Source organism: Carettochelys insculpta, chromosome 2 (assembly GCF_033958435.1).
Source record: "Carettochelys insculpta isolate YL-2023 chromosome 2, ASM3395843v1, whole genome shotgun sequence".
NCBI lineage: Eukaryota > Metazoa > Chordata > Testudines > Carettochelyidae > Carettochelys > Carettochelys insculpta.
Window position 1 is genome coordinate 261,723,101 of NC_134138.1, and position 13,636 is coordinate 261,736,736.

At 40.1% G+C, this 13,636-nt stretch overlaps 1 protein-coding gene across 4 annotated transcripts in view; it reads right to left on the reverse strand.

The window, feature by feature from the left end:
• Nucleotides 1–13,636, reverse strand: part of DNAJB6 (DnaJ heat shock protein family (Hsp40) member B6) — a 94,424-nt gene that overhangs the window by 58,286 nt on the left and 22,502 nt on the right. For all 4 annotated transcript variants that reach the window (XM_074985060.1, XM_074985058.1, XM_074985059.1 and 1 more), the window contains exons 4-6: nt 13,025–13,084; nt 11,437–11,547; nt 1,169–1,300 (exon numbers count right to left, since the gene is read on the reverse strand). In XM_074985060.1, the coding sequence (XP_074841161.1) occupies nt 1,169–1,300; nt 11,437–11,547; nt 13,025–13,084 (303 nt within the window). The remainder of the gene's footprint in view (nt 1–1,168; nt 1,301–11,436; nt 11,548–13,024; nt 13,085–13,636) is intronic.

Below are 13,636 nucleotides of genomic sequence, written 5' to 3' on the forward strand. Positions count from 1 at the left end.
GGTCTTCTGGACCACCAAATTACTTTTTATTCATTCTAGCTCCCCACTTTCAAATACCAAGTTCATGGATTTTAGAATTGCTGGGTAATACCTACTCTTGCTGACCTCAAATGGAGTTGCAAAAACTAGGCCTCTAAAATTTACACAATTACAGAGTTTTAAGAGACCTGAAGAAGTCACTGATTCCAACCCCCTACTAAAAGCAGTACCAATCCCAACTACACCATCCTACCCGGGGCTTTGTCAAGCCAGGACTTAAAAACCTCCAGGGATGGAAATTCCACCGCCTTCTCATGAAATCCACTCCAGTGTTTCACCACCTTCCTAATTAAACCATTTTTCCTAATATCCAACCTAGACCAACCCTCACCACTGCAACTTGAGACAACTGTTTCCTGTCCTGTTGTCTGTCACCGAGAACAGGCTCTTTCCATCCTCTTTGGAGCTCCCCTCCAACCCCTCCTCCCCTGGCCCCCATCGAGTAGTTGAAGGCTGCTACCAAATCCCCCACCCCGCCCGTCTCTCCTATAAAGTAAATAAGCTCAAACTCCCCCCACCTCTCCTCATAAGTCACATGCTACAGCACCCTAATTTTTGTTGCCCTCTTACACTACATACTTTTTCAGCTGTTGCTTTCAAATAGAAGTCAATTATTGACAGCATATAGGAATCCATAATCTTGTTTAAAGGCATACGCTACCCTTTTTTTGGATATTTCAAAAGCACTGAGTACATCCCATAAAGTAACATGTAACAGATACAGAAACTGACATGCTGAGGAGGTTAAGACTCATCTAGCGTAAAGATGTTAATAAAGGACTAAGCACCAGGCAAAACAAAAAACTTTCTAAACAGGGCTTACTTGCTTTTTATGACTAACAGATTTATTGGCACATAAGCTTTTGTGGGCTAAGACCCACTTCATTCGATGCACCTAACGAAGTGAGTCTTTGCCCATGAAAGCTTATGCTGCAATCTGCTATTTGTCACTTTTCATGAGATATCAGAGATATAAAAAATACTCTAACTTTGTGGCTCTATTTAAACTAGGGAACTTCACTGAGAGATGGTACAACACCTCTGAAAAATTGAAGCCTGTTCAACTTATTCCATAGAAACTCTGTAGCAATATTATATTTAGCTTGAATTTTGCTTTAAAAATATTTACCTGTATCAAATGAAGAAAAACCACTCCCAAATGCAGGGAAGCCACTAAATGCAGAGAAAAATGGCCCGCCACCTCTGTTTCTGTTCCCCCGTTGACCTCGCCTGTTTCCAAATAGGTCATCAAATGGATCTTCTACAAACAAAAGAGATTTTAATACAGTAGGTTGAAGTGATCAGTTGTATTCCGTAGCTGCTACACAAGTATGAGCACTTCTAGTAGAAAAGGAGCTTTCTGCACCTTCCACTGAAGCATCTGGTGCTGGCCACTGTCAGGCAGGATATCTGAACGTGGGTCTGATTCAGTATAGCAATTCTGTGATCCTTTGAGACCAGTAGAAGACCAATATTATCTCCCTCAGGCACTTAGATCATTTTGGCATTAAGAACTTTAAGTAGTGACATGCTGAGAACAAAGTCCTGTTTCCTTGGTGTTCTTCCAGTTTGTATGTGACACACAAATATTGCAGAAATATAAACATAGCATAAACATGCAGAAATTCACATCCTGGTAAAGAAATGTGTTCCATTTGAATTATGCTATACAAGCAAACCTTACCACAATTACAATAGCTATACGCTTAGTACATGTGCACACAAATCCATACTTTATAGCAAATTCATGTAGATTAGATAGGAACCATCAGTTAACAATTGGGTAATTAAGAACTCATCTGCTCCTCACACAGCCATTAACTACACCCTTTTCTTCATAGCACAGTTAAAGCAACAATTTTTTTTTTAGTTGGAGATGCAACAATCTGCATGCTCTTCAACATCAAGATGTCAAACACCTGAAGTTAATGCAAGAGAAGCCCTTCTCACTGTAGAATACATTGTCCAGCAGAGTTTTTGGGCTACAACGTAATCACATCAACATTAAGTTTGACTCAACCCAAAATAATTTAAGACTTCTTCTACAACTTCATTCAAGATTTAATCTGACAATTGCCACTACCAGGATTCTGCTTAAGACAGGTACAATGTATGTCAGCAGTCCAATAAATCTGAAATGTAAGGGTACTGTAGACAGGAAATTAAAAATAAATCACAAGACAATCTTCACTTAAACTAAACAAACATATCAGCCGGTCCCTTAACTAGTTGAGGGTTAGATGCTTAAGATCTTAAGAGTAAATTCAGATAAAAGCATTTATGGGCAGAAAGGATGAAGGGCATTGCTTAAATTTATAGTAAGAGTCAAGCAATTTTTTTTTTTGAATTTCCAAATGATATAAAAAGCCCTGAGATCCTGAGACTCAAACCATGCAAACACATCCATGAATTAAACCCTGGCTGAAGACCATTTTGAAGTTAAACTCAAAATCCTGTAGCTAATTTATTTTTAATTTTTAGAGGGGCAAGGCACTTGTTCTTTTTCCTTTATACTGAGAAAACACTGGTCACACTAGTCATTAAATACAGAACACTTATATAGAAGTTAGTATTTTATAGAAAGTTATACGTGTCCGGATAAAAAGGAAATCCTACTGGAATATTACAAATATAAAACAAACTCAAGTTTGAGTTTCTATACTGAAGTAGTGTACCATCAACATTTGTATGTGACCATGATTTACACAATACCATGTACCCTTAAAGGGCAGGGCACCTTTAATTCTGAATGTAAACTATTTTTGATTTGAGTTCTCATTGCAGAAGAACTTTGCAAGATCCTGTACTACACAGCACAGGACACTAGGAACATTTACAAAATATTTTACAAATCTGGGTTAACTACAAAGCAACAGTTTTAGACATGTTCACCTGGCCTGTGATGAAATGCTGTTGAAAAGTGTAGCATTGCAAAAACAGTTTAAAAGTGAAATGTAATGTTATTTTTCAACATGTGGTCTGTAATAGTAGTTTACGAATAAGCTTATAAATTTTCTCCTTCTACAGAATTTTCCAATTCTAAACCAAATCTCATTGCTCATGTTTCAGAAAATGGGGTAGTTCCTGAATCTGAGCCATTGTCATTTGCAGTCAATTCATAATAATCATTGTACCAGCTAGAATTACAAGCAGATTTTAAGGAAAAAGCAGAGATCCAAGAGCAGGTTCCCCTCCTCACCTGACCCCATCCTCAGATAAGATCCAGTTCCTGCCTAGCCTGGAAGGTGGATCACTGAAGACCAGGAAAGGACAATATTACAAGTAAGCATAGCTAAGAACTGAAAGTAAAGGTGATTTTGAAGTCACAGTTTACATATCTACTTGTTTTGCTTATGCCTACTTAACAAGGATGAATGAAAGGAAGCCTTTCTTGGAGCTACAATATTCCTTACCTAAAATATGTTAAGAACTCACAAAAAAAAAATCTTACATATCTCACTGGCCCTCCCAACAAAACTGGAGGAATCAGATCACATTTTAAATCTGTGAGGTAAAATAGAGACTGTGTTTTTCCACAAAAAATGCCTTCAGTCCTTTTTCTCCATCAAAAGCTTTGAAGGTTTTTAACAACGTCCGTCTAAAAAAAAAAAAAATGTTTTGTAGATCACTTTTTACACCAAATATGAATTAGCAAGTCTTAGGACCACTCGCCACACAAAAGTATTATTGAAATTAAAATATGTCCAAGTAATCACACACGTGAAGTAGCAATTTCAAAGACTAGCAAACAAAAGAGTCTTAGTCTAGCATATTAGCTGCAAATAAACCACTGGATTTAACAGATGTATAGTCCAAGTTATTCCTGCTCGTTAGAGAATGACTCACTAATGAGTTATGAAGGTCATTCACTCAGGCATGCCAGTGATCTATATTATATTACTGCCACTATTATGCTTTCCATTTATAGTCCAGTTTATCTTCAGTTACCTGGTATTAAAAACAGAAACAAAAATCAAAAGCTACACTGTATACTTTTAAAAACCACTGCATTATTGACCACTTACAGATGACTGGTGCCAGACTCCAATCCTCCTTATCTTTGTTAAAATAGCAACAACGAGCTAGGAGGAGCCTCAAGGGGACAGACTATGGAAGTCCCCCAGCTTTCAGGATCCTGCCGTCACCACTCAAGATACATGGGCTTACCCTAACACTTCATTTACAATCAGCACCACTAGGTCAATCAGGATGTGAAAACACACATGGTGTATCTATATTATGACTGCCCCACACTGCAGTGATCTCTCTCTCAAGAAGTTCTTCCAGAAGATCTCTTCCAAAAAGTTTTTTTCAAAAGATCACATCCACACACAAAGAAGCAGATCAAAACATCAATCCGCTCTTTTGACAGAGAGGGTCCACATAGTTGCCGCTCTTTCCAAAGAGCGGGCAAGGGATCAATCAAAAAAAAAAATCTGACACTGAGGACCGCTCTTTTGGAAAAAAAGGCCTGCTGAGCATCTACGTGTGCTTTTTTTGAAAGAAGCTTTTAAAAGGAGGCCCTTCTTCCTAATCCAGGAGACGAAGAGGGCTTCTGGAAGAGAAGTTGCTTTCTTTCAATTTGGACCAAAAGAGTGCATTGTGTATGTAGACACTCTGTGTGTTCCTTTGGAAAATCTGGCCCGCTTTCAAAAGAACTTGCTAGTTTAGATGCAGTCTATGTAGGTTGAATTTATTCAGGTTGACTTTTTAGCACACAAATTTGCAAAGCTGAAAGTGCACCAGGTCAAGGGAGTGCATCGCCACTAGTGTGGCTACCTTTGACTTTAACAGCAATGCACTATGAGTAGCCATCCCACAGTTCCTACAGCCCATTCGCATTCTGAGTTACATTCTCAGTGCCTGATGTGTCAAAACATTGCCGCAGGTAGTTCTGGGTACACACTGTCAGCCTCCCATAATGTACTCATCTCCTCCCTCCTTGCTCGCAAACAAAGAGTAACCAAGTAAAAAGGGTGCACAAAGTTGTTTATCTGTCATAGCACAGCAACCCATGGGACCAACACCATTACCCCTCAGCTGCAAACTGCTGTGACAAACACTGCAACACCTTGTGCATTGTTCTGTGGTTTCTCCAGAGCCTAGACAAGAGCCACCAGAGTGAGGAAGAAGATGAGGCCACAAAACACATACATGCAGGAACTTATTGAGCAGAATAAGTGTAGACCTTTGATTCCAAATCAAATGAAGCGTTCTGAATGGCCAGTGATGTGACATTCATGTATGTTACTCCTAAGAAGGTGCCCCCTGCACCAGGTGTACAGCCTGTACTTCCTCCCCTTCCCTGCAACACAGTAAAGACCTTGTTGTTCTGAAGTCATGCGTTATTTAGGAAACACAGGGTACAAAGACAGAAAAGGAGTTTGGAGGGGAGGAGGGCACAAGGACAAGTGGTTTACTATAATCCCCTTGTGTACCAATCAAATCTGCTGGATAAAGGCCTTCCATTCCAAGAAACATCCCTGAGAGTTAGTGAAAAGCTGCCTGTGACACTTGTCCCCCACTCCATTCTGGAGTGCCTGGGAGAGGTGGGTTTGGAACTTGGTGAGAGGGCAGGTGGTTTATCACAGGATGCAGGGGGACTCTGCTCCAGATTCTTCTCCTGAACCTCTACCATGCACCTCATCAGGTCTTTGCTTCCCCATGAACCTCAATATCTTATCTTGTATCTTACGCTCCATAACATCGTTCTCCATGCATTCAGCTGAACTCCATTGGTGCAGGTAGATTGCATTTGCTCACTGAATAATCAATCTTCTGTATTTTTTCCACTTTTTGATCAAAGACAGCCAAAGTGCTGGAGGAACAGTCATTGTTGCAGCTGCATTTGTGGTGGGTGGGGGGAGAAGAACCCAAGGATAGCAATTAGAGAAGTTACATTTTTAATCCTATGGGTTTTACACTTTTACCTTGCAGGACGGTTTGCGCTGCACAAGAGGCATGTGTCATGTACAAGGCCAAAGTTAGCATTTTATGCACCTACCAGGCAGGTAAGACACAGCATAGCACAGGGTAGGAAGACTCTGTTTGGTGGCAGGCATAGTAAGCAATGGGCTGGGGATCTTCCTTTTTTGCATCTGCTTTGAAAGCATGTGTTACGGAGTGCAAAGTACAGCTCTCATTGTTATCTAGGCATCCGCGTTTGCAAAAGGCAGCTACATTCATGAGGTGCCTCACGGGGGAGAAGGGACCAGTCAGGTTGAAGGGGCTGATGCAGTCCATGTGTGTTCACCATACACACTCCCCCATACCTTTGCATACTGCAACTCTCCCTTTCCACCGTGACCTGCAAAGGCAGGCGAGGAACCAGATGGGCATGTAAGGGTTCATGCAGTCAACATTTACCACCCCAACCCCCATGCATGTAGGCTGCAACTCCTACCCCACAGTGACCTGCAAAGGTGGGAGGGGGAGATGACAGAACCTGTTTCCTGGGATATTCCCTTCAAACCCCTTGCAAAGGGGGAAGCAAACCTGGGGTTCATGATTTGTTGGAGATAAGCAAAGAGAGGTGAAGGGCCTCAGGCGCTATCAATTAGAGTTTTTCCCTATTTCATTCAGGCTGCTATTGCACAGCATCAGTCTCCTCTGAATTGGAGAGCATGATCAGGAGAAGATGGTGACTATGTGCCCAGAAACCTGGACCTTACACTGCTAGGCTTTGTGCTACCGTGATGCCAAGTCACCTACTGCCTGCTTGGGACTGAAAGACATCCTAAGCATGGAGGAGAAAATAAGGCAGGACTCCTCCTTAGGAACCTTGAGAGAAAGGTTGGGGAGTACCTCTGATAGCTTTGTACAGATGTGCACCAAAAATTCCTGCTCCACCTCCAGACACATTAACAGAACTTTTTCGGTGAGCCCCCCAATGTGTAGTTAGAGTAGCCTCCAAGTTACCCTCCAGGCAGATGAAACAGATAAAACCCAATTACTTTTAACCACTGTATCATGGATTACAAATATGAACTCACTAGAAGTGCCTCCCTCACCATCAGAGTCCAGCAGCAATAAATCCTGGGAAGCGATTGGCTCCAGAGTTAAAAAAGGTCTTGTCTGTCAGTGAGATTGGATCCCCAGTTCACTGTTCAGCATTATCCTCTTCCAATCTCCTCCTCGTTACCCCCGGACGCTGAAAGAGTCACTCCGGAGGTGTCCATGGATACCTTTGGCACAATGGGTGCCACATCTTCCCCCTCCTCTTGCAAATCCTATGCAGCTGCTCACAGAAGCAGCATGTTCTCAGCGCCAACCCAGGCCGACCTTTTGCCTCCTGCTATGCTCATCTTAGTTCCTTTATTTACACATGACACTACTGGGTGTCCCTGCCATGTCCTGTGCGATTTTGGCACAGATATCGGCATTTCTCTTACTGCTTTGGAGGTCTGCTTGCACACACTCCTCTCCCCAGACAGCAATCAAATTGCCTGGATGCTCCATGCTGGAGCTCATTTTCAACCCAGGCTCTCCTGGGCAGGTGTGCTGCTGGGCTTGCCACACAGGACAAACAAGAAATTCCATTCAAAATAAAAGGAAAAGTATCCTAACCAGATGTGAACAAAATTTTTCCAATCAAAACTCTTCTCTACGCTGGTCCCTGACAAAGACATTCCATTAATGGTGTTGAGACCGGTCAACTAGTCAGAAAATAAGCATTTTGCTTTTTTAGGCTAACACTGTACCTACCATCATCTGGGCAGAATGGTGGTGCCCCCCTCCCACAGTTTTTATTCAGTAACCCAGGGTTTGGGCACTCACCTATAATGAAACACACCTGAACTTCAGTCTCTTCTCCACAACAGATATTTGAAACTGGGAATGTGGGAAGCTTAAATTCAAATATCTACGCTGGAGAATGGACTTGAGCTGAGGACTCCCCCACACCACTTCCCTGACTGTTGGGTTACAGACCATTAAGTTGAGCAGGGGCACCATCATCCCACCTAGAGTACTGAGTTAGGATCTTGAGTCCCCTTGTGAATACAGACCTTAGATTCTTTTGATTCACTGAAACAAACAAAATCATTCCCTTTTCTCCCCTGTCAGAATATGCAATCCCAGCTTTCCATTCTATTAGTCTCCATTTCTTGTGAGAGCAAATTTTCACCAGCTGCACTTAACATGCACAGTATCATTTCAGGTGTTCATTCAATATTGTGACAGGCACCTTGCACAAAGGATAGACTTCAAGTGCAGCTGGAAAGCTTGACTGATATTTTGGTTTTGAGAATGGAAAAGGTAGGACATTTGTATCGTATCATTACAGGTTTTTGCAAAGCAAACTTACAGCAAGTTCATGAACATCAAAATACAGTAGATGACTTGTGTTCTTCAAAAGGCAGGAAGAATAGCATAGCTGTCCATTGATAAACTTGGGCTTGTCATAATTATACAGAATTTAGACTGCTGGTGCCACAAAAGCCTATTATGTAGTGCAGTGTTTTTGAATAGGACAGTGTGGAAAAAGCAACATTGCCAATTTCCCCACTCAGCAGAAACTGGAATTCCTGATACACTAGTCAGATCAAGACAAAGGCACAGTGGTATCTGCATTTGTTTCACAAATGTTCACCTCAGTATACTTCTGTAAAGGCCTATCTAGACATCTTCAATGCACAGACAGGTCCTTTAGGCTATTTTTCACTTCAAAGTATGTGTTTGAACTCTGTTTTGTTCATCAACTACTCTGAGAGATAATCGGCAGTAAACTTAAGTCAACTGGTCTGACAATTGCATATCCTGCATTGCAGCAAATTCTCTAAGAAATCGAAGAGTTGCAACCACTGACAAAGGTCGGAGATAAGGTTTCTTGAAATACTCACACCTTCTTAACATTTTGATTGAGAACCCAGTTCATACTGAATGTATGAGTATCCAGATGTTCATAAATTGATTCAAAAGTAAACTATTTTCCATGGGTCTCATGTCCAGGACTACTGGAGGCCTGAGGAAAAGAGCAAAGAAAGGATAGGCAACCTGGACACGTCTAGACTCACTTCCGTTCTCTATAGCACAGGTGTAGAAAGTGGGGGGGCCCAGACCCTTCTTGGGGCATGAAATATTATAAGGCAGGCACAAACCGCCCTACATAAGAAACATGAACAGGATAAAAACACTTAAATAAGCTTTATTGTTTTAACTGAGTTCTTCAGCTGAGTTCCTCTTCCAATTCTCCAGTGGCTTCCTCCTCAGATCTTTTATTAGGCTCCTCCCCCACACTCCTCTAATGATATACCGACATCCTCCAATATTTCATCGGATTCTGTGTCCATAGATCCGCCACTGAAGTCTTCCTCCAGCTCCTCCGCTAACTCCTCAGCTACTCCTTCACTAGATTCTTCCTCCAGATCCTCCACAAACCCTTCCTCTGATCCTAAATTAGACTCCTCAGGAAGCCAACTGATGAGCACTGAGTAGGAATCTAAAGAAACATGCCCATTGTAGATAGTAAACTCATAAGTCTTAGCTACTTTAATCACTTACCAACGTATCGTATGAGTGAGAAAAGACAGGAGTACCTATAAATGCCTTCCCCCTTTATAAGCCAGGCCCATTATCTGGCCATATATACAGAAAAGCAGCAACAATAAATGACATATTTGCTAGCTTAACATTTGTATTTCAGTCAAATCATGGATACTTTTAGAAGCTGATTATTAAAATGAAACTCCCATGGGTGCAGACATTTTACTTTAGCTTATTTTTCTATATATTACAATGAAGTGAAGTAGCCCCAGAGTGCAGGAAGGCTGCACTTAGATGTGTTGTTCCTTGCACTCCATTTATGTATTTGATTTCATATTCATAATATTTGAAAAATAATGACACCTATCCGTATTCCACTGGAAGTAACCTCCTGTATCACTTTAAAATGTTGGTAGTACCCACTTTCAGGTTTACTCCTTCAGCATAAGTGTAACACACTTCCTACTCCAAATGGGAAAAACCTACAGACCAATTAAAGAAAAATGGCATGTGAATAGGAAACTAACTAAAATATTATCTCCTTTTCTTTCTGCCTCATTTCTTCTCCTCACCCCTTTTTTCCTGCAGGTCTACAAAGCTCATCTCCAAAGGAACTGAAATTGTTTTTTTCCCCACTATTAATATAGAGAGTATCAAAGCCTCCCCTACTCCTTAACAACCAAAGGTAAAAAGAAATGCAAGCCCCTTAAATGTCCCACTTTCGTCATCTTTAAATCATTAGCAATGAATTCCTCTTGCATTCTGCAGGATTTCATCATCTTCCTCCTTTTGTTTTGCATATTTTAGCAGGCTTGGTACAACCTCTGGGAAATAAACTGGCATCTTCTGTCATCCTAGCTTCACCTTTCATATGTCAACATAGTGCTGACATACATAAATAGAGGGAAAGGAGAAGAAAGAAAAATGGGTTCTAATGAAGATGTTGATGCATGTTTTAGTTTCTTGGAGAACTCATATTACCCTCAAAAATGAATTCATAGTACAAGGTCTCCCTCACTACACTAAATCTTGTAAACTGTACATGTGTACAATGAACAAGAGACAGAACTTCCTCTGACCTCCTAGTTTATTTCTCCCAGATTCCTACAATAAGGCTACGATTTGTGCTCCTTCCCCATTCTGGAGTTAAACAAAAAAGTCGCCCACTGTTTGCAGCAGTGAATTAATTCTTTATTCAGCTTTATGAAATAGCCAGAACACCTCTCTTGTTTCTCAGGTCTTCTCTGTAAACAGGTAGAAATTTCTTCTTGCAGTCTTCCAGATGTTACTCTTACTGGCTCCTCCAAGCACTTCCAGGAGCAAAGGGCTCAACAAAGGATGTGTTTTCCTTTATGGTTGAAAGAGGAAAGCAGCTGCATTGGCAGGAAACGAATAAGATCTCCAGCACCTTCGCAGAGATCTTTTGTTAGGTCACAGGTGCCTTCACAAGTGAAAAACAGTTACGGGCACGATGCTGGCAAGCTCTGTTGACAAGTATTTATTATTTTTCTTTAATTCCATGGTAGCCCTGGAAGCTGGTTAAACTGCACCTATTGCTTGTGCTTTTTTTCCTTTTCTTGCTCCCCCGCCCCCCACTCATGCACCAGGCTTTCAAAGGAAGTGACCGTATGCCAAAACAGAGCAATCCAAATTTACTAAGCAGAAGTTACCTTTGTGATTTATTAGTGTCTTTTTTTAGAAAGATCATAAATTTGATCTACTGTTTTGAAACAAATCAGATATTGAGAGAGAGCATAAACTGACCACAAACCACCTATTTAACACTAAACAACAAAAAGCAAGAAAGGAGACAGGAAAGTTTCCTGTGAAAGTCAAATTACACACATCTCTTATGTAGGGATGAATTTTAGCCACTAATTTGATGCACTCACTTCCTCACAGCCACCAACTTACCGAAGAAGTCAAATGAAAAGGGGTCCCTTCCACCAAAAAACTCCCTAAAGACATCTTCTGGGTTACGGAATGTAAATCCATATTCAAATGGGTTGTCAAAATGACTTCCACCTGCCAAAAAAGAAGTGGCATTTCACTATTCATGCTACAGAAGTGCAAAGTATGTTAACTGTATGAATAAGCTACATGTATACATTTTCTAAAAATACAAAATTGAGGTTTCACAATAGTTTACTCCTGACTCGTCAGATTTATTTTCTCAATATTCCTCAAATCACTTAATACACTTGAGCAAGATTTTCACATTAAAATTATCTCATTCTGCTAAAAAGCTCTAGTGTACCTAGAATTACTGTGACCAACAGCAAAGAACAGTGACTGTTTCCATATTTTATTATCTGGACAAAGAGGTCTTCCATAGTTTATTAAACCAAAAGCATGTCTTGTTCTGAGGAAGTGGGTCTGTCCCATGAAAGCTTATCACCTAATAAATTATTGTTAGTCTTTAAAGTGCTACTGGACTGCTTTTTTGTTTTGCTATTAAACCAAGTTTCATTTTCTCTCCCCCTCTTTCTAGATATCCCTTTGGTTAACAGAATGTCTACAAGTTATCACTTATGTTCTTCTGCAGGTTTCTATACATCAGTATTTATTTTTTAAACTGTACTTAAGTGCATATATTTGAACAAAAATTAAGTCTGATTGCCTTAGTTTAAAAAAATCAGAGCTCTTTGTTGTGTTGGAAGGCTGATGCATCTTTACACATTGAATCTATATAATCTTGTGATGGTTTAGCTGATCATAATTGGCAGCTTTTATGTCCGATGTTTTCAACCTTTTTTTCACATGCAGATGCTTAAAATAATGTGAATGGAAGGGCAGAGCCCTCTGGAAATCTTTTTCTGCAGACCTGTAAGAGGCTAGAGACCACAGACTGAAAAACACTGGTTTAAAGTCTACATCCCATCTGACTCATGCTTAAAAAATACAAGCTAAAATTAGATTTTAGTTGTTAAAGTCTACAGTCCTAAACTTAGCTTTCACAGCAGAATTTGGGAAGAGTTTCTCCTCTGATGTACTGATTACCACAGTCTCTCAAAAAAAAGGCATTTCTTAAAAATAAACATAACTGAATAAAAGAAAGATACCTTGTCAGTTAATGTCACATTTGTTAGAAAAGCAATTGATAACTGGAATAAGTGTACAGTCTTTTGATCCTATTCAAAATTAAAATGTTGGGCCAAGCTGGAATCTAATTTGCTTTTCCTGACTTTGACTACATAGACTAATTCCTGTTACTTTTTTTAAACATTTTTCTGGACTAGATAGGACCAGAGGCAGACACTGAATGTATTGATAAGGGTCATGTCAAATTGGTGCTCTATGGTACATGCTAACAACCTCCTTACTGACTCTATTTCTACATAATTTCATTGCATTTTAAAAGATTTTTAGCTCTTATGGCTATAAATGCTTTTCAGAGCATGAACTGATCAATAACTAAAATGAGTCTGCAGAGTAGAACAGTTTATTAAAATAAATCATTCAAATCACATAGAAGAAAAAAACATTCCAAATGCCTACGTACCTCCACCTCCTCCATTTAAGCCTTCTTTTCCATATTTGTCATAGATGTCACGTTTTTTAGCTACAAAAAAACCACCAATTAAATCTGTAAAGCTGTATTTGGAAGCAGCAAAAATGAAGTATGCATCACTAACATACTCATCTCAATTTTATTACAGCAAGTTTAGTTAATGCATATTGGTTACAGCAAACAGTACAAATATTGTGTATTGGACCAAAATCCTGAAGGTGAAAAGCTGTTCACAAATATCAGTAATTTATTGAGTAGGTAGCAATAAGCTAGTAGTAAGTAGTAAAAGTTAACTCTTACTTGAGCAAAGCCTATAATCTTCATGTGTTTATGATAAGCAAGATAACGAAAGGCATTGTGACAAACAAATTTCACCACTGTGACAAACTGTGGGGAGGCCTCTTTCAAAAAGGACTACAGCCACTGTTAGGAACAGATGCAGAGGGAAAGAGCAAAAGTGAAGGACAGAAGCCATCTAGGACAAATATGATGACAAATTACTGGTTTGCCATGTTCTGGAGTTGGGGCAGGAAGGAAAGAAGCAAATCAAGTCTGCATTACAGTAAACCCTCAAGTTTCACTGTGGGAAATTGATATAGTATG